We start from the raw sequence: 26,603 nt of genomic DNA on the forward strand, positions 1-26,603 counted from the left end.
CGGCATGGAAAATACTTCATGAACAAATCCTCAGTAGCAGAGGAACTAGCACAAAGAATCAATAATTGGGATCTTATGTTTTTAAAAAGCTTCTGCAGTGCCAGAGAAATCACAAGCAGAGCTAACAGACAACCCACAATGTGGGAAAAATTTTTTACCAGCTGTTCCTCAGACAAAGGTCTACTATCTAGAGTATATAAAGAACTCAAAAAAATTAAGCCCCCCAGAAATAAAGATCCAATTCAAAAATGGGCATCTGAAATGAACAGACATTTCTCAGATAAAGAAGTAAAAGTAGCAAATAATCATATAAAAAATGTTCAACACCACTGGTAATTCCAGAGATACAGATGAAAACAATACTGAGATTCCATCTCACCCCAGTAAGAATGGCTGCTATCAAGAAATCAACCAATAGCAAATGCTGGCAGGTGTGCGGGCAAACAGGAACCCCTCTCTCCATTGTTGGTGGGAGTGCAGACTGGTGCAACCACTGTGGAACTCAATATGGACACACCTTGAACAACTACAACTGTAAGTCCCATTTGACCCAGCTATTCCTCTGCTGGGTATCTTCCTGAAAGAATTAAAAATACCACAGTGATATATGCTCACCCATGTTTACAGCAGCATAGTTTGTAATAGCTAAAACTTGGAAACAGCCCAGGTACCCATCAAATGGAGACTGAATAAAGAAGACATAGGTTTTTTTATAAAATGGAATACTAGTGAGCCATAAAGAATGAGAAACAAGAGAGATTTGTAAGTAAGTGAATGTACATGGAGGCCATACTCTTAAGTGAAATTAATGATACACACGTGTAAATACCAAATAGTTTCTCTGGTGTGAAAAAGCAAAGTGTAAATAAGGATTAAAATGTATAACTGATACTGTGCAATAGGAAGAAAAGTCTGAAAAGAGTAGAGGAAGTGGAAGGGGTAGGGGAAAGGGAACAAGGGAAAAGAAAAAATATGTGAAAAAGCAAAACATGGAAACATTGTCTTTGTAAACAGGGAAGGGTGGAGGGGCTGAAGGGAGGGCTGCAGAATGGGGAAAAATAAGAACCAAGGTAAGTCATGTAAAGGTACAACATCCCAATGATGTATGTAAATGTATTGTATACCTGGTATGTACCAGTAAATTTAATAAAGATTTTTTTAAAAAGAAAGTATATATCTACAAGTGTATATAAGGGGAGAACCTGAAGGCTCTGTCACACAGATTTTTCCAATCAAAATCAACTTCTGACTCCCTACCTTCCTTAGTAACTGGTTCTTCCAAATGATGAGCCTTTTAGAAGTTTCTGAAGGATACAGTATCATACTTCCTGTGAGTATCATCTTACATTTATGAGTATTATGACAGTTCTTCTGGTGAGTCAGTTAACACCTGTCTACCTTCCTTCATATTCCAGAAAAATAGAAATGTCTTTCTCTTGTAATTGTGCCTTGTTTTCTTCTGTTTCTTCTATTTTGATAGCAATTGGAAGATAAAGATACAATCAATCTCATTTTTAGTCCAAAGTCCTGACACAGTTCTTTTGAAAACAGCAATTTCAGGACCATGAATACAGGATCATCATAAGCACTTAGTATTTCTCAAAGGATGATCACAAAACTTCATCAAAATCTACTGAACTGCTCATCCAACACAAGTATATGCTGGTGGGTTCTGCTTTTATTGTTAAATGAAAATCAAACTGACACTGTCTCAAACCTCCTAATAAGCAGCTTCCCAATGAACTTAGAATAAAAGCCAATCCTTCAGAGCCTGAAATGACATTGCCTGTGTGTGCCTACCTCAAATCTCATTCAATACCATTCTCTCCTGCCCATTCACTCTCACTACATCCTAGCTATTTGGCCTTCTGTTCATTCTTTGCCCATCAACAAGTTTATTGCTATCAGAACCTCTGCATTTACTTGCTGTTTCCTCTGCCTGTAACATTGTTCTTCTAGCTCTTTACATGGCTCCTTCTCATTCTTCAGAACTCACTTCAGAGAAACAAAATGCAGTAAATCCATACAATAATTCAACTTTGAAAAGTAAGGAAATTCTGACACATACTACAGATGGATGGACCTTGAAGATATTATGCCAAATGGATATGTCACAAAAATACAAATACAGACAATCCTTATTTAACAAGTGAGCTCCATTCCTGCAACCAGGTCATTAAATGAATTGGTCGCTAAATGAGTAACTGTATAGAGTATGTGCATTATAATATTAAGAACAAAGAAACAGTCAAAGTAAACTCCAATTTGATGACTTCACCTTTATTTTTCTAACTCTTACATCTAGTTCTGTAATGCATAATGGAGCATAAACTATAAAGTACTATATTGTACTGTACAATTATAGTACTGTATAAACAAGGTGTAGGGTACAAAAAAGACATTGAGGCTTTATAAAAGATGTACAGAACTGTACCCAAAACATGGGTTACAAATCCAAGCAATGGGTCCTAAGTCTGAATAGCACATCTTGGTCCTAAGTCCAAACAGTCCTTAAACAGCTAAGTTGTTAAAGTAGGATTATCTGTATTAAACATACTATCAAAACAGTTCAATGAAAATGGTTTTTCTTAAGAGTTTTCTTAAGTGCTCTCCAGTAACTTTTAAAATAAATACAGCAGCCACCAACAAATCACATAAGGTGAGTTCAAGCAATATTGATCTCTCACATGTCAGAAAAGTCAGGGATGAAAATTATTCAGGAAATCCAGGATACCTTTTGATACGACCATAATATAGAAAGTGCTCATCAATAACCATGACTGTGAAATGAATGCAATGCAGATATGATCTTCAGCATATCAATAAGGCATCTATTCCTGTACTTCCTCACATGCCCTTTCCTGGCATCTTAGCAGCATCCATGAATTCTTCAAGATTACATTGATCACACAGTTGATATTACTGGAAGCTATGTTTTGAATGTGCAATTTTGGCTCATTAAGTGAAGGAACTTCTGCAGGTCACTGCAAGGGACCAAGGAAACTAAAATACTATTAATAAGACATCACAGAAACATGAGTGTGCTTGACTCTGTAAAAATCACTGAAAATGTCAAATATCCTTGACAGTAAGATTGGCATTAATGGAGCCACTGCTCTGTCTGCCTCTGCAGCACATAAGTAGGAGGATAGGAAAATATATAAAGTATGTAGTAAAGGAGCTTACTAGCCAGAACATAAGAAAAAAATGCAACACATAAAACCATCACAGAACTAAAAATAATAATAACTAATCATTCGATTGTTTCCTGTGGTTAAGTATATATAACCCTTGAGAAAAAATGTGCACCAATATGAGACATTTCTACATATCAAAAAATTTCAAAGGTAATATCACTTTTAAAAAGTTTATATCTGAGATTTACCTTAAAATTAATCAGTTTTATTACCACCTGAGGAACTGCTGGAAGCAAATAGTCTTTAGAAATAAGCCCAATAAAAAGAGTGCACTGATAAATTTTTCTGGCCCTTTGGCACAGCTGTTCTATCTGCATCATATGTGACCAACAGGCCTCATAAGATCAGGCTACAAATCACTCCCTTTTCCATCAAAGCAGCAAAACCATATACTGTATGAGGTTGCCTGTTTTGCCTCAATATCCAAAATACGCCAGGTACCTTATTTCTCCCCAGTATCAGATATTACCTATAGAAAGAATAGTTACTTTTTAAAACATGTCTTTTCATGAATGCTGTGTTTCTTTGCACAACATGCTTAGTGAATGTGCCTCAAATAAAACAGACACCAGGCATTCCTCATTTCACAGCCAGGTTCTGTTCCTGTCACGAGGTCATTAAATGAACTGGTTGTTAAATGAGGAATTATATATAGTGTGTACATTACAATATTCAGAACAAAAAAATGGTCAAAGTAAACTCCAACTTGAGTTTCACTTTTATTTGCATAACTCTTACATCCAGTACTGTAATGCATGATGGAGAAAAAAACTACACAGTACTATACTGTGCAGTACAATCAGCAAAAATTAGTGTTGTATAAACATGGTATACTGTTCCAAAAAAAGACGCTGAGGCTTTGTAAACAAGATGTACAGAAGTGTACAAAAAAAAGACAGGTCTTAAGTCCACAAACAGTGTGCCTCAATCATAAGTCCAAACAGTTGTTCAACAGGTAAGTTGTTAAGCAAGGAACTGTATTTTATGATTTCACTTCATGAGGTATCTAGAATAGTCAAATTGAGAGAGAATAGTGGTTTTGAGAGGCTGAGAGGAAATGGAGAACGGGGATTTATGTTTATTCAATACTTTCAGTTTTACAAGATACTCTAGTATGATTTACCCAGTGACAATGAACAGTACACTTAAAATGGTTAAAATAGTTAACTTTTAAGTTTTATATATTTTACCACAAGTTTAAAATTTCCTTTTCAAAAGCAGAGTTTAAAAAGAGAAGAACCTCTTTCAAGATCACTCCATGCAAATTTATCTCCTTCCTCTGCTAGGATAACTCTAGCAAATACCATGGTTTGCTTTCTTAATAGCACTTAACCACTGTACAAAATTATCGTGTTTATTTAATTACTTGTTTATTATCTCTGTCCTCCAATTAAAAAGCAGGCACCCGGGACACTTTCTAACCCTACCTGCAAAATAAAATTCAATAAACATTTAGTGGATAAATGAATTAACTGGCTTTCAGGTCCCAATACAGGACTACTGTATGAGAATCTGCAATTATCAGACACTAATTTAGAAGAATAGAAAACTTGCTATTTATGACCCAAATAGCACCTTCTCCACCCATGTAAATCAGAAGAACAAAACTGACCCTTATAACCAAAATTCTCTGCTCTTATCAGAGAAGGCCCATTTGCTTTGGACTGGAGGGTAGAACAGTGGAAAATGGATGAATAAAAGAGTTTCTAATATTTTCATATAGACATGGTGTACAACATTTCTCTTTAAATGATTTAACATATACAGCTAGAAAATGGGTTTCCATATCATAAAATGCTTAATGATCTATTTCAATATGTAATTCAAATGTTAGGTTAGCAAACAAAACAAACCTTTTGTTTATGTGCTTGACTTTACCTAACTTCCTACAGGACTTTGTTCTATTATATTCTCTCTCTTACGTTTCAATTTCACCTGGATAGTTCTATCTCTATTGCTCATTTCTGGGGAGCAAAGAAATGTATTTATCACCCTATTCTAAGAATTATTCACATGCTTTTACTGCACACTCAACCTCCAATCCTTTCTATTTCCCTTCAATACATCCAACTTCTTAGAACATCTACTTTCTCATTTCTCATTCACTCCTCAGTAATATGATGGCAGTCAATGCCTACACAACAATTGTGTTCTTAGCACTCTTGTTATTCATCATACATTCCCCATCTGTTTAAACTTCTCCTTCAGATGACTTAAATTTTTTTCATTGTTAAAGGACGAATGAATGGAGGATATTGAGACCCAGGACTGGGTGTGAACCTGGCTTCCACACTGAGCACACTTTTCTGAACTGGTTGATTCAGGAATAGGTAAGTCTTGCAAAGGCATACGTAAACTAGAACAGGGCACTATTCTCATTCATCTTTAGACCTCTTAGCCCTGTATGCTGGCACATGGTAGACAGTATCAGGAAAGGTCAGGAGCGAGGGGTCAGAAGAAAAGAAAAAAATACAAGAACAAGTTTTACTCATCTCTTTATTCCAAAGTACTAATCCAAAAGGCTAACTGTAACAGAACCTCAATTAATGTTTGGGGAATCTAACTGAATATAATACACTATAGCTTACTGCAAGGGGCTGTTTTGTTTCATTTAATTTCATTGAATTTCACATTTAAAATATATGCATAGGGCCGGGGATTTAGCTCAGCAGTTCGGTGGCCTGCCTCGCAAGCGCAAGGACCTGAGTTCAATCCCCGGTACCAAAAAATAATAATAATAAAATAAAATAAAATATATGCATAGGGCCGGGGATTTAGCTCAGCAGTTCGGTGGCCTGCCTCGCAAGCGCAAGGACCTGAGTTCAATCCCCGGTACCAAAAAATAATAATAATAAAATAAAATAAAATATATGCATATACATTAAAGCTTTGGCTATAAAAAATATACTGTTAATTATAGCTTTAATGGTTGACTTATTAAACAAATTCAGTTTTATAAAATATTAGGATGTGAAACTAATACACTTTAGTATTCCTCAACTTCCAAATTGGAAAGGACAGAAAATAGGGAAAGGAACAGGAAAGAAACATGCTAAAGTTGGAGAAAATATGAAATGGGGGGGGTAAGAAGGATAATACTTTAGTCTGGAGATAGGATGGTGAAACACTTCCATAAATTGTCTTCATAACTTTTAGATCTATGAAGAAATTGTCATAAATTTTTATAGTTTCAAAAAGCTTTTTCTGATTTCTATTTCTCTTAAGGAAAAAGAAAATATTTTAAAATTTAAAAACAAAATATGCTCTTTACACTATTTCAGAGGAAAACTGTCTAGCATTTTGGGGCTTGGGGGGAAGAGGATGATGGTGATGCTACTGGAGATTGAACCCAAGGCCGCTGCACTGAGCTACATTCCCAGTTCTTCCTATTATTCATTTTGATACAGGTCTCAGTACAACACAAACAATGCTCCTGTATTACAGGCACATAACATCATCACTCACTGCCTTTTAGATTTCATACATTAACAAGATTAAACTAAGTGCCATCTTCAACAGTGTTCAGAAATCCCCCTAGCATTGTGTATATTTTTCTACTTCCCGTAGTATTGCTAGTGATAAAACTGCTAAACTTCCTGCTGCTACAAAAAAAGAGTCCACTTTCTTCAAATTTCCAGTAATATTTTTATTTTCTACATCCCTTTAAGACTCCACTCAAAGCCTTCCCAAAGACCAAACTTATAGTCAATTCTAGGCTCTTCCAGCTTTCCCTACAAGCTTGTACCCACTATTGAATTCCAAAGATAATCCCACATTTCTTTTATAGCAAAACAAAACCACTCTGAGCTCAAAACCTATACTACCTGTTGCTACATCACACAATACCCCGAAAGTTAGCCCTTTAAACACAATGAACCTTTATTGTATAGTTTCTGTGGGTTAACAGTGGCTGAGCTGGATGGTTCTCTCAGAAGACTGCAGGCACTATTGAAGACCTGGGCTACAATCACCAAAAGGCTCTGCTTGCGTTAGCTTCGCTTCCAAAATTCTTGCTCCCATAGCTGAAGAGTTAATTATGACCTCTGGTTTATAATTTGCAGTAAGTGAGAAACGAAGCTTCATGGCCACTCTACCTTCACATGGCTCAAGATGATGTTTTCCCAAGTACACCAGATCGAATTGCTGAACCAGCATACCAACAACTTATCTCTTGGGCTTTAAATCACAAAATTTAAGCAATTCATAGTTTCACAGCAATTTTATGGGTAATCAATCAGCTGAAAGCAGTCTTAATAACATAAAACTCAGTGGTGATTATCAAAAGCTGAAGAACTCAAGTCATCTTCCACTAGACCCCTAAACCAAAGATTCAGGGTCTTAATGCCAACATAACATGGTAGACAACACCTTGTTTCTGATACTAACCTTAGTACTGCTACAAAATCCATGATTTATGTTTTAAATAAAAAAATGTTTAAGAGATTCAATAAAAATTAGAAATAAAAGATAAAAATTATCTGAAACGTAGAGTAAATGAAAAGAAAAGAACTAGAAAAATATGCAGACAAAGTAAAAAAATAAGAGCTAAGCTAAAAGCCACTCACAGGGGAAAAAAGTTTGTATCAAATAATAGGAAACATGAATCAGTGAAAAAGATGACAAACTATAAAAATCCACTGAGAATGAGGGGAAAGGGAAGATAAAAATTAAGAAGAGATAAGTGATAAATAGGGAGGACAGGTGAATACCCAAAGAAAACAAGCCCCTACGCCAATGTGATAAAGCCATAAATTCACTGCCATTCTTCCTGTCAAGAGATGTGACTGTATTTTTCTTCCTCTTGCATCTGGATTGGTGAATCCTGTGATTAATTTGCCAAGTAAGACACTGGAACATTGTGCCACATTTGGAAGCAGCCTCTAAGAGACCTAGCAGCTTCTACTCTTAAGTGCCAGTCACATACTTTAAAAAGGCCAGGCTGCCCTGCTGGAGAAAGGCAAGCTGGAAAAGAACTGAGGCATTCTCAGCCAGCACTCGCACCAAGAACCCAAACAGGGAGCAAGCATTTTAAAGTCTTCCAATTCATTCCAGCCAAGCTCTAAGAGCAGCCTACAGGTGACCCTACATAAGATCACCAAAAGAATCATGGAGTCAGACCACAGAATCAGGAGAAATATGTTATTGTTAAGTCACTGAATGCAGCAGATGACTGACCATTCTACAGATATTTCTATAGTATGCAGGATAAAGCTTGTTTCAAAGAGCCTGTCTAAAAAATAACAGCTTTTCCATTTCTATCATTTACTTACTTGAAAAAATATTCTAAATTTTATCCACAAATTAAATCAGTCATGGAAGATTGAATGCTACAGTTTAAAATTATCTCCAAATTTTACTGACATCTACTTTAAAATATTTTAAAACATATTCCAATTATGTAAAGGTGTTCACATTCCTTGATACATTCATTCAACGTTTGGGAACTTACAACACACCAGGCATTAAGAGAGGCAAAGATGAAAAAAGGAAAATATTGAGAATGGAAAGTAGGTTAATAATTTATCACTCCTCCAAATTTTACAGAGTAGATCTCTACCTATATTGTATGTCCTAGTCTGCACTTTAACAAATCTCTATTTGGTAGAAATACTAACAGAAATAGCAGCTAACATTTATGGAAACTGCCTTAGTTCTGAGCCTTTTATATAATTTAACTGAGTTCATCTTCACAATAATCTTCAAAGAGGTAAGGAGGTACTAACATCACCATTCCAAAGATAAGGAAACTGACTGACTCATTTGAAAGTCTTTTTTCCCCACTAGACTTTAGGCTTCTTGAGAGCAGGTGACCTGTGCCTGTTCATCTTACTATCCTCTCAAATCTCTCCTACCATACATGCTTCTCTACAAGTACATACAGAAGTTAGGCCATCCTTATATAGAAATAGATATGCTCATTTACTACACAAAAACAATTTTCCACTCCTCAAAAATGTAAAGCAATTTTGCTCGGTGGTTCGGTAGCCTGCCTTGAAAGCGCAAGGACCCGAGTTCAATCCCCAATAAAGCAGTAAAATTTATTTGGACTAAGAAAAAAATGGCTTTGTTAAATAAATATCCCTAACTGGTAAATAAATAAATAAAAATTCATTGATTCATTGTTAAACATAACTGAAAACAACTTTTATAAACAAGTCCAATTTGTCAGTTATACATCTTATTCAGTACTATTTTAATGGAAGTCCATAAATATCACAGTGATAATTATACAAAATAGGATTATATAGTTTTTATTGAAGAAATTCATGGAAGACTAATAAGTAAGGGATAATACTTATTAAAATATGTGGTTTTGAGAAAAATCCAAGTAAACATAACACCTAATACTTCAAACTATGTAATTTGAATATGTGGGGCTGAATCATTATCTAGATTGGCATAGTTGAAATCATTTTCACTACATTTTATGATTTAAGAACAAAACAGAAAACTCTTACATAATTATCTTGATACTTTTGCATTCTTACAATCAGATTACTGGCTAGAAATTGAAATTTGGATTCTGCAAAGAGAACAAAACCATTTTTAAAATTTTATCTCTAATTCATGGTCACTTCAAAATATCAAACTTTTTTCTAAGAAAGGAGCTCAACTGGGGCCAGGGATTTAGCTCAGTGGCTGGACCTGAGTTCAATCCCAGGTAAAAAAAAAAAAAAAAAAAAAAAAAAAAAAAAAAAAAAAAAAAAAAGAGAGAAAGAAAAAGAAAAAGAAAGGAGCTTAACCTACAAACAGACAAAATGACATCTGAATAATCTCCATGTAATAAATTTTAGACACTGCTTCTGTGCCAAATGTTCAATATAACCTCCAGAAAGACCACCACCTTTCCAAGAAACCTAATTGTAAAATGAAATACAAACATTATAGTCACATTTAGCAAAACCTTTTGTGGCAGATATTAGTAGCTGGCAAACACAATAATTACCAAGCACTTCACCTCTGTCATTGCCACTACAGAACTTGAAAGTCAAATACTCACTTTCTCACATTAGGGGTGGTACATAATCCAGCTCCGGACGACAGGATATAAAAGGAAATCTGCTAGTGACCATCCGAAAAAGCTTTGGCTTTCCTGATATCAAGGACAGTGTGGCTGGCAACAGCCATAGCTTATCTTGAAAAGAGGTGTAATGCTTAATCCTACAGCCATCTTGAAACCCTAAAGCAACATCTATAAGTATAAGAATGAAAAATCAACTGGGCATGGTGGCACTGCCAGTGATGTCAGAACTCTGGGGATTCCAATCTAGCCAACTCAGTAACTTAACAAGACTTCAACTCTAAACAAACAAACACAAATAAGTAGGGCTCGGGATGTAGGGCAGTACAAAAACCCAGTATTGCAAAATCAAGAGGTTTGAATCTGAGATTATTCTGTTCTGTCTTCATATTGCAGTTGACTGGGTTTTTGGTGATTTTGAGCAGAATGCTAGTCTTACTAAAAAACACATTTACACACATAAAGAATATGACATGAAATTGCTTTACATCATAGAAAACAGTGCTAATATTTGTATAAATAAAAAGTAAAATCATACTAATATCAAGTAAGTGTAAGAAATTAAATCTAGGAAATCCTAAATATTTTCCCTTAGTAATTTTCTAAAAACCAAAAATAGTATTAAAAAAACTCAATGAAATATTATTTCCTCAGATTGCTGAGATTACTTTAGAAATTTTACAAAATACAAAGAAATGTAATGAAGAAAAATCTTACTATGTTGAAATAAGTATTTTTAATATCTGGTGTATTTCTACCTTATCAGTTTATACATGTACAAATATCTAAAATTATGCTTTGATCTCTGTAAAATGAGATCAGACAGGCTATATTTCATCATTATTTACACTCAGTAGTATATGAAAGAACTTTTTTTTTTACTACAAGTATATCTTCCACCACTCACACACGTACACACACACTTTCCCCACCCCACTTCTCACAATCAGCGCTTTTAATACTTCTAGTATCATGCTTGTCTCTTGCTTTATCAGCTTTAACCACATCAGTTCCCACTATGAAAGTGAGAAACTAAGTTCCCCCCAGCCATTTCACTTTTTGTTACTTTTATCTTCACTTTTACTTTTTCCATTGGTTGATACTATACTTAGACCTCTACTTTTTGTTAATTTTAGACAGAAAATTAGTATCCTTCTATGCTAAACATTTTAGTCATAAAGTTTAACCACAAAATTAAAATAGGACTATCACTTGGCATTAGCCAATCCTGAATGAGAAAAAAATATATATATATATATGTGCTGCTTTTGCAATAATTCTTTTAAGAAAGTGTTGAGGGGCTGGGGATTTAGCTCAGTGGTTCTGCCTCCTGCTTGCCTCACAATCACAGCGACCTGAGTTTGATCCCCGGTAGCAAAAAAGAAAAAGAGCCCTTCAGAGTATTCGCAAGGGTTCAATTAAGAAAGTGTTGAAAAAGATTGAAGCATCACATAAAGAATAAACATGGAAAACAAATGCTAGAACTTGGAAATCTTTTTATGAATTGAAAAAGAAATTGGTACAAACACAAATTTTAAAATTATAAAAGATGAAGCCTGAGAAGAAAACACAAAATACAGGCCAGATGACAGAGAAAGAATACTAATTAACTCTTTTTTATGTTCATCTTCTCCAAAGAGAAACATCATGAAAACCCTGATGCCCAAAGGTGCTAAGAATATAATTAGCAAGTACTTACTACTTTAATTCACTCCAGTTAGTATTAATAATTTTGAGCAATGCAGAGCACCAAATAGGAGTCTAAAAAAAGCAATGGGGCTAGGGATGTAGCTCAGTGGTACAGTGCACTTACCTAACATGTATGAGACCCTGGGTTTGATTCCCAGAACCTCAAAAAAATATAATAAAATCTTTAAAAGCACAAGTATTCTGTTTATATAGAAGAAAATGAGTGTAAATGTTAATTTCAAATCTAGCATATATAATAGCTGCTGTTTATTAACTATTCACTATGTCTATTCACTGTGCTAAGTTAATCACACATTATGATCTAATTTTTACAACCATATCAAACAGACCCTATCATTATCTCCATTAACATTTATAGATGAGAAGGGCCGGGGATTTAGCTCAGTGAGTCTGCTGCCTGCCTCACAAGTGCAAGGGCCTGAGTTTGATCCTTGTACCAAAAAAAAAAAAAAGAAATTATAGTTGAGAAACAAACTGGGGGTTATGGAACACACTCATAATCCCAGGTACTCAGTAGGATAAGGCAGGAAGGTGGCAAGTTTGAGGTCAGCCTGGGCAACAAAGTGAGATTCTGACTCAAATTTTAAAAAAGGGTTGGAGTAACTCCATGACAGAGCACCACTGAGTGGGGGGGGGGGACTATGAGTCACTAAATAGCAAAGTTACAACCAGAAGTTATCCTCTTAATTAAAGAATTGTGAACATTTTTCTTAAAAAGATTTGAGGAGAGACATTATTGCAATCATGAAATATCTGAAGGTCTATCAGATGGAAAACAAAACTTGTATAGAGCTCATAAGGGCAAAAGAAAGACCAGTAGTACTCAGAACTGCTAAATTACATGCTTTACACAGTGAGATTTTAGCCCCACAATATGTGATGAAAGAACCATCAGAAACATAGTAGAGAGATTGTTATAGGTTTGCAATGTTTAGCTTTCACAAACTCAGAAATATTTTACAATTCCGAGAAAAAAGCAAACATAAGCAAACAGTATGCATCCATCTTCCAGAACCACAAACATCCATATTCCCACACTTGTGCCTCACTTTCTAGCTTCTGACTGCTTACATACTAATCCATGCTGGGACCATTCTGTCTGGCCCACATTTGCCAGATATTAACTATCCAATCAATTCTACCAATCTCTATCATGTTAGTTCCATTCTGAAACACACAAATGCTACAGACAGACAGCAGGGTTCTAGAATCCCAGCACTGCCCTTACTAACACTATCCTGGCTATAGGCTTTTTTTTTTTTTTTTCTTTCTGGTACTGGGGATTGAACTCAGGACTTTGTGCTTACCAGGCAGGTGCAGTGCCACTGAGTTTAGCCCTTGGCTATAGGCTTTTATAACTGTAATCTAGTCTGTGCTTCCCTATTTACATTAGCAGTCTTAATTCCAGTTCCTTGCCCTGATAATCTGACATAATGCTATTTGAACTCACAGAACTTCTTCATTCGTCAAGTCCTAATTAAGCGAATGTATATTCAAGGTACTGGTGGACCACTTATGGGGAAGAGAAATAATACATAGACACACAGTTCCTGGTATAAGGGATTTAACAATGGAAAGCAGAAATAATGGATATATTTATTAATTAATCAGTAAAAAGCCATAAGGAGGCAAAGACAAGAAATTGTTACAAGACTGCAGAAAATAGAAATTACTCTTTATTTTGAAGGGCTTTGATCTGGGAAAATTGAGGTAAAATCAGAATATTGCCTTGAATGACACAGGAAATTTTCACTGACAAAAGGCAGAGGAAAAAGGATACAGTAAGCAAAACACCTAGCAGAAGCTGAAACAAAAAATATAGTGAAAAGTGCATAGTTAGCACATCAAAGTAATTACTGAATGCCAACATATAATTAAAGGAAATTTCACTATATCAAAAGATACAGAAAATATGGAGATACTCACTAAGAGATAACACAAGTTCAAAGGACATAGCTTCTCTGTACACCTCACTGAGATGCACAGCAGGGAGTAATATTATTCTAGTAACATAAAGATCCCACAAAATACTCCACTTTTCTATTCACAGAGGGTTTAAACCTTCCCTTTCCCAACTAATAATTTGGAGACCCTCCCCCATTAAGTACTAACAAAATATTTTTAAAACATTTAAAATACTCCAATATATTCTTAAGTACCAAAAAAGAAAAACATTAAATATCAAAGATTTGCAATAAAAAACTTTCAGATACTGGTCCTCCTCTATCCCTAGCTCAAAAACTGACCCAGTTTTTTAATTTATAAAATAAACAGTGTAACACCAGGCAATTATTATAACCATTACATATAAAATTTATGTCTGGCAAGTTCCACTTCCAGTTGCAATAACTTGTACCAGACAACCCTTCTATATTTATAGAATTTTAAATTCTGTACAATACGTAAAAAAACTACATGAGGTAGTTCTGATGGTGCGTGTCTCTAACCCCAGAACTTGGGAGACTGATGCAGGAGGATCACTCTAGAATTTGAGGTCAGCTTGGACTACATGACAAGACCTTGTCTCAAAAAACCAAAGCAACAACAACCACTTGAATGCAGTAAAAAACAGCAAAAGTAAACACAAACTAAAAGAAGCTGGCCCTTGAAAGATGAGAGCTGTACCAGGTGAGTGGCTTTTGAGTGAGAGGTTCTCTGGCTCTGTGATAATAGGGTGGAAGGGCCAGAACTCAGGGAGCAGGCCACAAATGCACCTGCCTGCAAGTCAGATGATGAAGCGTGGAGCTGCCGAAATGACTGCGAAGTGAGAGTATGTCCTACTCAGAGATAGCTCCCTGAAATGTACAGATGTACTCTGCCCTGATCTCAAATAATCCCTGAACCTTGATGTATATAGAAGATTCTAATGAACCTGAAACAAAAGGCAAACATGGAAAAAACAGAGTTTTAGCTGCTCTTTACAACAGGATAAATAAAGCAAGGAATTCCAACAGAATAAAGTACCAGAACTATCAAGTACCAGAATCAAGCACTAGAACAAAAATTAAGACCTCAGGAAAAATAAAACAGGTCCAGACTCTTTACAATATTATCAGCAGAATTAACTATATACAGCTGAAAATTATATTTGTGATCTTTTAAAAACCAGGAAAATGGAATCACAAACAAAGAAAGCAGTCAACAGAAAAAAAATATGTCCATAATAAATGAAGAGATCACAGTATGGATTAGCCAACTAAAGATGGCAGAAATTAACACACAAAATAAGCAAAACTGAAGCTTTATAAAGCAAAAAAAAAGGGGGGGAGGATAAATGGTATGAACAGAAAACTCAATCATATCAACAATTACCTTCAATATAAATGGCTCCAGTATCTCCACACTAGTTGGGCACAACCTGTAATCCCAGCACTCAAGAAGCTAAAACAGAAAGATTGATGGTTCAAGGCCATCCTGGGCTATACAGTAAGTTAGAGAGGCCAGCCTGGACTCCACAGCAAGACTCTTTCTCAATCAATCAATCAAATTTTAAAAGGTGAAGACGGTCAAATTAAATTGTTTTTTAAAAAGAGCAAGACCTATAGCCTCTCTACAAGAGAAGCAGTTTACAAAATACTGGTAAGTTAAATATAAAGGGATGCTTGAAAAAATGCAAGCACTGGTTCTAAAAAAAAAAAATTCAACTATCAGAGAATCTCAAAAATATCAGACATACTGAATTTCTAGACAAAGAAATAATGGTGGACATAAAGATCAAAGAAGCAATAAAAGTAGATGAAAGTGATAACAGTGCTTCCAACTACATAAAAAAGGCATAACTAGGGGCTGGGGATTTGGTTCAGTGGTTCCGCTTCCCGCCTCACAAGTGCAAGGGCCCGAGTTCAATCCCCGGCCCCCCAAATAAAAAAACAAACAAATAAAAAGGCATAACTAGGGGCTGGGGATTTGGTTCAGTGGTTCCGCTTCCCGCCTCACAAGTGCAAGGGCCCGAGTTCAATCCCCGGCCCCCCAAATAAAAAAACAAACAAATAAAAAGGCATAACTAGAAGAAAACAAACAAACTCATAAGCACTGTTACAGATTTCAGCACCTTCTCAGCAAGTGACAACTCAAGAAGAAAAAAAAAATCAGTAAAGATAAAGAAGGTATGATTCACTACCAACCATCTGGACCAGGCTTTTATAAAACTCTATACCCACAATAGCAGAAAATTAAGACAGATCATACAGTGCGCACCACCAAAAAAAAAAAAAATGAAATGCTCAGATAACTGAAATCTTACAAAGATTATACCCAATATGGATTATAAATATAAATCAATAATCCAAAGTATCTATAAACCCCGAGTCCATACAAAGATTATACCAAATTATGACCAAATTTAGAATATAAACCAATAGCCCAAGATACCCAGAAAACTCCTACATGGTATGAAATTTAACACTGTTCTAAATAATCCATGATTCAAAAAAATTGAAAGGGAATAGAAAATATTTTGTACTAAATGATAATGAAAACATACAAAACCTGAAGAATACAGTTAAGCCATGAAGATAAATCCATAGCTTTAAGTGTACACATTTTTTAAAAAAAAATAAATCATTTAAATGTCTACTTTAAGAACTCAGAAAAAGACAATCAAATAAAAGAAAAACAGCAAAAACAATGACATCGAAACAAAGAATGAAGAAAATTATCAAAGCAAAAAGTTGGTTCTTTGAAAAGGTCAATACAATAGATAAACTCCTAGAAAAACTATCAAAAGGGAAAAAAGAAAACAATTCACCAATATCAGTATTTAGTAAGAGCTAGTATAGATACTATGGATATTAAAATAATATGGAAATATTAAGAAAACTTGTTTTGTTTTATTTGCAGTTCCAGGGATTTAACTCAAGACCTTACACTTGCAAGGCAAGGAAGGCGCAATGCCACTGAGCTAAATCCCCGGTCCAAGAAAAACTTTAAAAAAACAACTTTATGCTCAATGCCTTGATGAACAACTGGAATGAAACAGACAATCCTTAAAAACAACAATTTTCCAAACAGATACAAGATGAAAGAGAAAATATAAATAATGCCAGTATCTATAAAAGAAACCAAATGTATTATCAAAACTGTACCATAAAGAAACCTCCAAATCAGATGGCTTCATTAACCCATTTCACCAATTCACCTTATGCACATTTTTTCAAAAATAAAGGAAGAAATACTTTTCAATCTATTTTTATGACTTTTTTTCTTTTGGGGGCAGTACTGAGCAGTGAACCCAGGGCCCTCAAACTGAGTCTATATCCCCAGCCCTTTTTTATTTTGAGATAGGGTCTTCATAAGTTGCCCAGTCTGGATTTGAACTTGAAATCCCCTCCCTCGGCCTCTTTAATAGAGGTGAAAACAAGGATTCCCCACCACACTAGCCTCCCAATCTATTTTAGGAATCCAGTGTAACTGAGAGCAAAATTTGAAATGAAAACTACTAATCAGTACTCCAATAAATGAAAAAATAACTTGCCAAGCCGTAAGTAAATCCAGTACACCAATGTACTTTAAAAAATACATCATAACCAAATGAAATTTATTCCAGTAATAGCAAAATGAGTGCAATTTACCATCTTAATATATCAACAGAATAAAAGGAAAAAAGGTCAAATGATCATCTCTGTAGATGCACTGAAATCATTCTTTAAAAACTGTATCAGTATTTATGATTAAAAACTCTGAGCAAACCAGGAAGAGAACTTTCTCAGCCTGATAAAAGGCAGCAGTAGAAAAGCAACTGCTAACAGGATACTCAGTGGCAAAATAAATATTTTCCCAATGAGATGAGAAATAATGCAAAAACATCCACTCTTACCACTTTTACGCAACCTTGTACTGGAGATCCCACCCAATGAAATATTAACCAGAAACAGAAACTAATGCTTAATGCTTAATAAAGATTAGACAGGAAGAAACAGAACTAAGGCTCTTCACAGAAGACCTGGCCATCTACACAGAACAACAGCTAACAATAACTGCCCAGGGCATGGCTCAATGGAAAGTGGCCCTAGGTTTGAACCCCAGCCCTGTAATTCACACACACAAATACATACAATTAATAAGTGAATTTAATGAGACTGCAAGTCACAAAGTCAACAGAACAGATTTCAATTGTTGATTAGGAAAGACTAAGTCTGTGTGTATGCAACAGCAGCTGCACAATTCTATAAGTAACTCTAGAATATATATACAACGGCTTCTCACTTAATGGTTCACTTGATGGTTCTCTCCACTCAGCTCTTGGGGTTAAAATGTTCAAATAAATAGCGGGTAAATTATAAGAAAAGCAAATTCCACATTACCATAAATACATAAGGTGAATCTCAGAATTTCAAGGTCATTAAAAATACATTTAATTTTCCTATTTTTATTCTTCTTTTATAGTCTCTAAGGTCAAAGAGAGCTTCTCTAATTTACCATGTGGTTTACACAGTCACTACCACAGCTCTTTACTCTCTATGGAAAAAGCTTGCTGCTAGGTAATAAACAGGAAATCATACTGTCATTTTCTTTCTCCTTAATCAGTTTATAATGTATTTCTAAAGTAACTGTGAATAAAACCTGAAGAAAGGGAACACAAGTACGAACAGCGAAAAGGAGAATTAAAGACCTTCAGACTTAGTCCCCAAAATGTATTTTGTTGTCCCTAACATTAGATTTTATTAGATCACAACAATTATACAACACAACATAGCCCAGCTCATAATTTTTTTAAAAAGTGCGTTTTGCACGAGACTAAGCTAGCTTGCTTAGAATTACCAAATTCAACCTCATCTAAATAAACCATCTCATAGAATATTAATATTAAGACAAGTATCAATCGGTGGACAGTTTGTGAGTGTCCCTGAAATGGAAACTGTAAGTACAAAATAAACAAAAGGTTATTTGAAAGCACAAATTGATTACACACAGAGAAAACACAAAAGTACAATCTGTTAGATTTTAGTCCAACACAAAGTATAAGAAATTACCACGAACATACAGCATTTCCATCAAAATATTTTCCCTACAGTCTCATCTACTTAGGAGACTAACAGAGGAACACCACTTGAGCCCACATCCAACCTAGGCAATGCAGCAACATCCTCTTACAAAAATGTTTTTAATAAACTATTCTTAAATTTACTCTAGTTTCAAGCTAGTCACATTTTAAACCACTTTTGCTCCTCTTCAATCCAGTCACTACTAAATATTAGATTTTAATTTGTTACCAAGGAATTCATTTTCCACTTTTAAGACTATGTAGTTCTAGGTCTAAGTGTCCACATGGATCCCTGTGACTGGAAGCTTGGCTGGCAGGGTAGTATTTTGAAGAGACAATGGAAATTTTGGGGGTGGACAGTTAGGTACATAGTAAGAGGTCCTTGTCATTGGGAGCATGAGCTTGGAAGAAAGTTCTCATTAAACCTGTTTACCTCTTGCAAGAGGACTATTATAAAAGGAGCAAGGCTGACCGTCTCATATTCTCTTTGCTGCTCCAAACTGAAGGTACGAATGGCTTGTGCTCCACCACTACCATCTGCCGTGCGCTATGTACTTCAATCTCTGTAACTGTGAGCTAACTAAACCTCTTCATAAAGCAGCATATGTCAAGTATTGTATTTCACTACTGTATCAAAAGCTTAGCTTTTTAAGGATTAGTATTATTAAACAAACGACATTTTGTAAATTATAAGCCCTTGATTAATATTAAAATTTTCTTAATTCCATAATTTAGACCTTTTAAACCTTTTGAATGTCCTACTTTATTCATGAACTAATAAATATTACTACCTACAACAGAACTAAGAAACAAAACTCCTGACATACAGTTCAGGGATTTAAAGTCACCTAGAACATATCTACAGGCTACTCTTGGAATAAAGGTATTTAGTAAGCATCTGATATATATGTAGATGCGTCCTATGTTCATGTGCTACCACTTTATAAGATGCTTTCCCAGGTTCACAAGGAAGATAATATAGTCAATACTTTTTTCTATGTTTGCAATGTAACATTTTTATTGTCATTTCTAAGACCAACAATACTATATTTACATTATCCCAATTAACACTCAACATGCTGCAACTGCTCCAGAAAACAACAATAAAAAGATTTCACTATTACTACATTACTAATAATCAATCAATTACTAATAATTACTCAATATTACTCAATCAATTACTAATAATTATTAACATATCATTAATAACCAAGGTTAAAAAGCATATAACCTGGTATTAACCTCCATAATATCAACATTTAAGTCTTTTATTTTCTTTTAAAGAAAGGTTTTTAGAGCCGGGATTTAGCTCAGTGCTTCCGCTGCCTGCCCTGCAAGCACAAGGACCCAAGTTCGATCCCCAGTACCAAAAAAAAAAGAAAGGTTTTTACTGAAAACAATTTAATCACATAAAAAGTACAAGTAAAATCAGATTAACTGAAAAGAACAAACAGACCAAAAAATACAGGCTTGAGAAAAAAGATTAATATTCAAAGTAAGAACTGTACTGTGACTTTTCTGCTTGTTTTTGGTGCCAGAGATTGAACCCAGGGCTTCACGCACACTAAATATGATCTAACACCGAGCTACGTCCTTAGCTCCAAATAATTCTTAGGTTTTTTTATATTAATATATTTTATTGATGCTGTCAATAATTTTAAAACAGTCCTCTACACACATTATACTCTAGTGCTTACAACCTCATTATGAAAAGGCCTTTATTTTCAAGCAAATATAGCAAAGGTCAGGTGACAAGAACTGGCCCAAGATATGTATACAGTCTGAAGTACATTTTTTGGAAAAACTTCTTTGAACCAAAATAATGCCAAACAACAAGCTAACTAGAGAAATTTATTTGACTTAAAACAAAATAATAATGCTGAAAAATATAAGATATTATTACTGAAATTTTCTAATAGGATAAATTAAGAATATTAAGAGGAAAAAATAACATTTTATTTCACCTAGTTTTTCAAATAACACTTTCAAGAGTATAATTATCACCATCACAAACCCTAATTCAATGAATCTAGCTTGTCATAAATACAGGGGAAATTACAAAAATAAATAAAAGGCACTATCAGTTAACCCACTCCTTCTCATACTTATCCAGGCAAATAGGTATCAGCAGACACCTGGAAAAAAAATCATCAAAAAAAAATAATAATAACAATAATAATAAACTGAAATTTATTCAAAGAGGAAAAGAAAACTTCAAATTCAAGTCTAATGACTATCCTAAGATTAAAAAGATTATAAAAGAAGGTGACTATGAACTAGAATGAGTACCCAGAAATATAAATACTTAAAAAAGATTTTTTCAGTGATGGGCAGGAAAATAAAAAATCAAGAAAATTCACCAGAATAAAAGTTTCTTGTTTTCTTCTGTTAAAAAAAAAAGACATGAAAAATGAAATAAAACTTGTAAAGCAGTAGTTTGATCTAGAAGCTACAGAATATAGACAGAAAATAAAAGAATAATCAAAAGATTTCCTAGAACTGACAGCAAACCTCTAAGCCTTCATATTAAGTCCACCAAATTTTTATAGAATGAATTTAGAAAAGACTATACAACCTCCTTAAATTTCATAATTCTAAGGACAAAGAGATATCAACACAAATAGCTTCCAGAGAAAAACAGATTATACACAAAGAAATAATTTGTAAGAGTACCAAATCTCTATCAATAAAACTGGTCACAGAAAGGCAGTGAAATCCACCCTTCAAAACTCTGAAGAAAAACAACTTCAAACCTGAATTCTATACCCACTCAATATAATTACTAGGTGAGAAAATGAAGAGATTTTTCAAACATTATGCTGACAAGCACCTACACATACTACTCCTGCAAAATCAGTTCAAGAGATACTCTACAAAACTATAAAATAAATCCACACCCAAAAGAAGGAAGCAGGTCTAGGAAATCACAGAACTTCTCAGAGAATTAAATTAAATAATATGATGTTAGTTGAGCATCACATAGATCTGTTCATCTGAGAATATCAATAAATAGTATGATTAAAAAGCTGGATAACTATTAAGATGAAGAAGACCCACAAAGTTCTACCAACAGGAGAGAAAATATGGCAATTAGAAAATCCAGGAAAAAACAACCATGGTCCAAACTAGAAGCCAAACTAAAGTATGGCAAAAACTTGACTACCAAGAAAATACATGGAATCCCTTTCCTCACCAAGCATCCCATCATACCATGATTATTCATATAACCATAATATTATTTTCTGCTTTCCAGAATTAACAACCATAACTATAGACTCTGGCAATATAAAAATAAATGTTATAGTTAACATAAGTTAGGAAGGTAAGGTAAGGAAAAATGGTACAGAAGGCTAAATTTGTACACCTTTATTAAGTGTTAAATTTAGAGCTAAAATCTAAATGTTTTCTGAAGCTGACTGTCCAACAGCTTGATATTTAACTATAAAGGCAACCAAAAAAAAAAAAAAAAGAAAGAAAGAAAAAAGGTGAAAAGTAGAATCACTATTGCAAGACACAGTGGCCCACACCTGGGAAGCATTTAAGGAAGCTGAGGCAGGAGAACCATGAGTTTGAATCCTGTCTGGGCAACTCAGTGAGAACTTGTCTCAAACTATAGGAAGGTCTAGGCTCAATCCCCAGTATGGCTAAAAAAAAAAAAAAAAAAATCATTGATGATTTCTCACAATGGAGAGACACTAGGTTACATGAGAATTAGGCCCAAATAAAGTTGTGTTTTATACACACAATTAGGATGATGATCAGCTGAAGAATTAAAAATAGAAAAATCTCAAATGATTACCCCTGAAGAGAGAAACTAAGAGAACAAGGGTAGGATTTTTACTTTTCATTTTATACTCGAGTATTATTGTATTCTTACATCTATACGAGGTACTCTACTACTGCTCAAAATAAACATGTACACGCACGCGCACACACACACACACACACACACACACACACACAATCAGAATCTCCCTTCTCTGACCAGTGCATGAAAAACACTGCGAAATTCTTCATTTTCTGTATTCCATGCACTAAATACTAATCTTCTAGTATGGTATTTCAGATAAGCAGAAATTAATTGAACAGATTCAAGAACCCTTACTGAGCATGTGGACACTGCGATACCTTACATTTATGTTAGGCCATCAAAATATATGTGTCTATTATCTTGTTCAATCTACATGAAATGTAGATTGTTGTGAAATAAGATTTTAGAGATTACTGAAATAAAACTTCAAAAGGTTTAAGTGATTAGCCACAAAAAACAAAGTAGGAAGAGCAGTATAAACATGAGGCAAAGTTAAAAATAGGCAACAACAACAACAAAAACCTTCCACGAATGGGAGGGGTAAAGGGAAAGGTAAAAAGGGAAGAGAAAAAAATGAGAAAAGGAAAAAAATGTAAATAAAGTCTTTGTAAATAGGGAAGGGGGGTGGAGGATAGGGGAATGGGGAAAAAATGAGAACCAAGAAATACAATGTAAAGGTACAAGATCCCAGTGATGAACATAACTGTATTGTGTATCTAAAATGTACCAATACAAAACCTTCCAGTCAGCACTGAAGTCTGGAAATGTTTCCCAAATTTATAATATGAGAATAACATGAAAGTTAACTTAAAACAAATGGTCACCCACTTTGAAAAAAATTTGGCAGTTTTTATGAAGGTAAACACATCCATTCTTATAAAGTTAAATATATACTTACCATATGACCTTGCAATCTCATGCCTAGGTTATTACCCAAGATAAATGGAAACATATCATACAAAGTCATATATTCAAATGTTCATAGCAGCTTTACTCTTAACAGCCAAATCTAGAAACAGTGCAAATGTCCACCAACTCTTAAACCGATGAATAAACGATATATGCAGACCCTGGAATATTACTTAACATTAAAACTGAGTGAACCGATGATATATACAAAATGGTATCTTAAAGATATTGTGTTATGTGAAAGACACCACATACGAAGGACTACAAACTACATGATTCCATTTAAATGAAATTGTACAACAAAAAAAAATACAGTAACAAAAAACAGATTAGTGAATAGGCTTGAGGGACAAGGACAGGACTGTAAAAGGACACAAAGGAACCTTCTCTTCTGATGGAAATCTTATCACAACTGCAGCTTGTTACAATATTATAAACATTTGGCAAAACTTATCAGAGTGTAACATAATTGCTTAATTTTATTGTAAATAAATTAAAACTCAATAAAACCAATTTAAAGGCACAATAATACACAATAACATTTAATTATTTGACAACAGCTTTTCAGCATGAGTATTACGTACAGATATTCAAATAATATGAAGATCAATATTTAAGCTTGACTTTTAACCAGAAAACAGATATACAGAAATTAAAAACTCCTAAGCATAAGAAGAGTACTCATCCTACTCACTGGTCACGTGGGTATACAGTGGTTGCCTAGTAACTAACTAGTCTAAATGAAGATTTCAAACACACTGACCACATACGCCAATAAACTCAAAGATGATAAACCAAGCTTTACACTAAAGTTCTTTAATAGTTAAAAAAAATAATAATGCATTTATTTAATGAATAAATAGGAAATACAAGTAGATAAGGAAAAGTATAAAATTAAACATAAAACGCACAAAAAATTCTTGTCCTCATTTGACTTTTCAACTCAAGATTTTACTTACCTAATTTATGTGATTTTTTTAGATTATGGAATTTATGTGGGTGGGTACACCCTTCCTGCTTTACTACTTACTTTAAGTCTTCCGCCATTATCCAAGTTGGTTTAATTGAAAATTTTATATATTTACATGTCTTTAAATGCATAAAAACAGGCCCTTTCTAGGCATTAAATGATTCTAAAGGTATCTCTGTGGATTGTAGAATTCATGGATACCAGAAAAAAATACAGCACACAACACCACAAAGTCAAATCTATCTTCATAATTACATCATAAATGATCAAAATCAAGAATTACAAAGAAATCTGTAAGTAGTAAGAAAAATCTTAACAAGCACGTAACTTATCATTTTTCTCTTAACAGACAGCAAGTTTAGCAGCATTAGAAAAAGATCAGCTTCCAAGACACCATGATTACCAACCGTATTATTTTCAGTTCTGTGGAGCACTTACCCCTCTTCTGAACCCAACCTTCTTTCACAATGGTAACATCGCTCATGATGGCTCCCCTCTGAGCCCCCAACTTGGAGAAATGGTACTTTGTGGTATCAACTTTAGGGTTTGGATTTGCTGCTGCTGCTGCTGCTGCTGCTGCTGCTGCTGCCCTTCCCACTCTAGTGATGACTCAGCCTGGAAGGAAGTATTGAAGAAAGAATTTCTTTTTTTTTTCCATTTTTGCAACTCACATAGCAATAACAAACAACTAATTCTTTGTAAATGTCTTCAACTGGCCTGACCTCACACAAAAGTCTAGTTCTTCAAACTGGAGAGCTTATTTATTAAATAGTTCCATAATGAACGTACTTCCCTGGTCTTGTGACAGATTTCAAATGATAGTGAAACTTTTAAGCTAAGAGGTTGCAATAAAATATGTTCCAAGAAAGCCACCATCATACCTATACAAATAATATAGAAAATTTGAACAGTGATGTTTGAGGAGAGGAAGGGAAAGAATGAAAGTTAAGTGGCTCAAACCTCAGTAATTTCAGAAACAGTTATAGCAAGTTGTGAATATTTTTAGTTGTTATATTTTATATAAAACACAATGTGTCAAAAAAATTTATGTATTATTACTGCCTTGTTCCAAGAAATATTTTAGGTAGATTACTCAAGTATTTAATATAAAATCATTTACTTTTTAAAAATACATGGAGAAAGTGAAACAAAAAGACTATGAAAGCAGGAAAAAACTGTGTATTCAAAGTGTGCCAAGAATTGTTATTGGTGCTTACATCTATCATTCTCAAGTAATCTTCACAACAATCCTGTTAGGTTAGCATTAATTCTACTTCCACAGATGGGGAAACCAAGGCTCACAGAGGTGACACTACCTGCCAGATTCCAACACTGCCAGTGGGTGACAGTGCCCTGATCTGAGCCCAGGCTGTCTGACTGCAGAGCATGAATTAATTCCAAAATACACAGCCTTAAGATAAAAGGAAGCCAGAAAAAAGTCTACATATTTGTGAAAGATGAGCCATAAATTTGGTACAAAGTTTTCAGGACGACAAAGCAAGTATGTCCAATATTTATAGTATCCAGAAATGTATTTTTTAAAGGAAGATGTTACCCAAAAAGAATACAGTGCCCCCTACAACAAAAATTAGAAATTTGTCCCACAGGACTTTTGTAAGATACTTCATACCATAATTAAAGTCTCAAAAACAACCTTACTTAATAGCAACAAGTTTCACAAGACTATTTCTATCATATCTTATCAACCTTCAAAAGGAAAATGCTAACACAAATTGAGCTAAAGCATTTCTACATTCCCAAAAACATTCTACATTCCCAGGCAAATGGATGTTATAAAGTCCTCTTGGAAGGCATAAATTTTAGAGAACCAGAAAAATATATGGACAGACTCTATAACCATACTATTCCATGAACTTGCATTCTCATAAATAGTACATAGCAGTAAATCCAAAGTTACACTCCCTAGCCAGTTCTAAACTAGATTACAGGTCTCTCTCCAATGCAAATTAAGTACAGAGCATAATCATTTCGCAATCAGCAGC

The 26,603-nt window shown here is 34.4% G+C and overlaps 1 protein-coding gene and 1 long non-coding RNA gene across 4 annotated transcripts in view; one reads left to right on the forward strand and one right to left on the reverse strand.

Moving 5' to 3' along the window:
• LOC104875174 overlaps positions 1-25,009 on the forward strand; it is a 40,300-nt gene extending 15,291 nt beyond the window's left edge. The window contains exons 2-4 of the long non-coding RNA XR_783992.2: positions 1,481-1,665; positions 5,434-5,527; positions 24,950-25,009. This is a non-coding gene — a long non-coding RNA (uncharacterized LOC104875174). The remainder of the gene's footprint in view (positions 1-1,480; positions 1,666-5,433; positions 5,528-24,949) is intronic.
• The window catches only part of Akt3 (AKT serine/threonine kinase 3), a 265,681-nt gene that overhangs the window by 229,779 nt on the left and 9,299 nt on the right, over positions 1-26,603 (reverse strand). For all 3 annotated transcript variants that reach the window (XM_010642597.3, XM_010642598.3, XM_010642601.3), the window contains exon 2: positions 25,039-25,215. In XM_010642597.3, coding sequence (XP_010640899.1) covers positions 25,039-25,084 — 46 coding nt within the window. In that variant the 5' untranslated portion in view covers positions 25,085-25,215. The remainder of the gene's footprint in view (positions 1-25,038; positions 25,216-26,603) is intronic.

This window comes from Fukomys damarensis, unplaced genomic scaffold, assembly GCF_012274545.1.
Source record: "Fukomys damarensis isolate Sample0158 unplaced genomic scaffold, DMR_v1.0_HiC HiC_scaffold_11, whole genome shotgun sequence".
Lineage (NCBI taxonomy): Eukaryota > Metazoa > Chordata > Mammalia > Rodentia > Bathyergidae > Fukomys > Fukomys damarensis.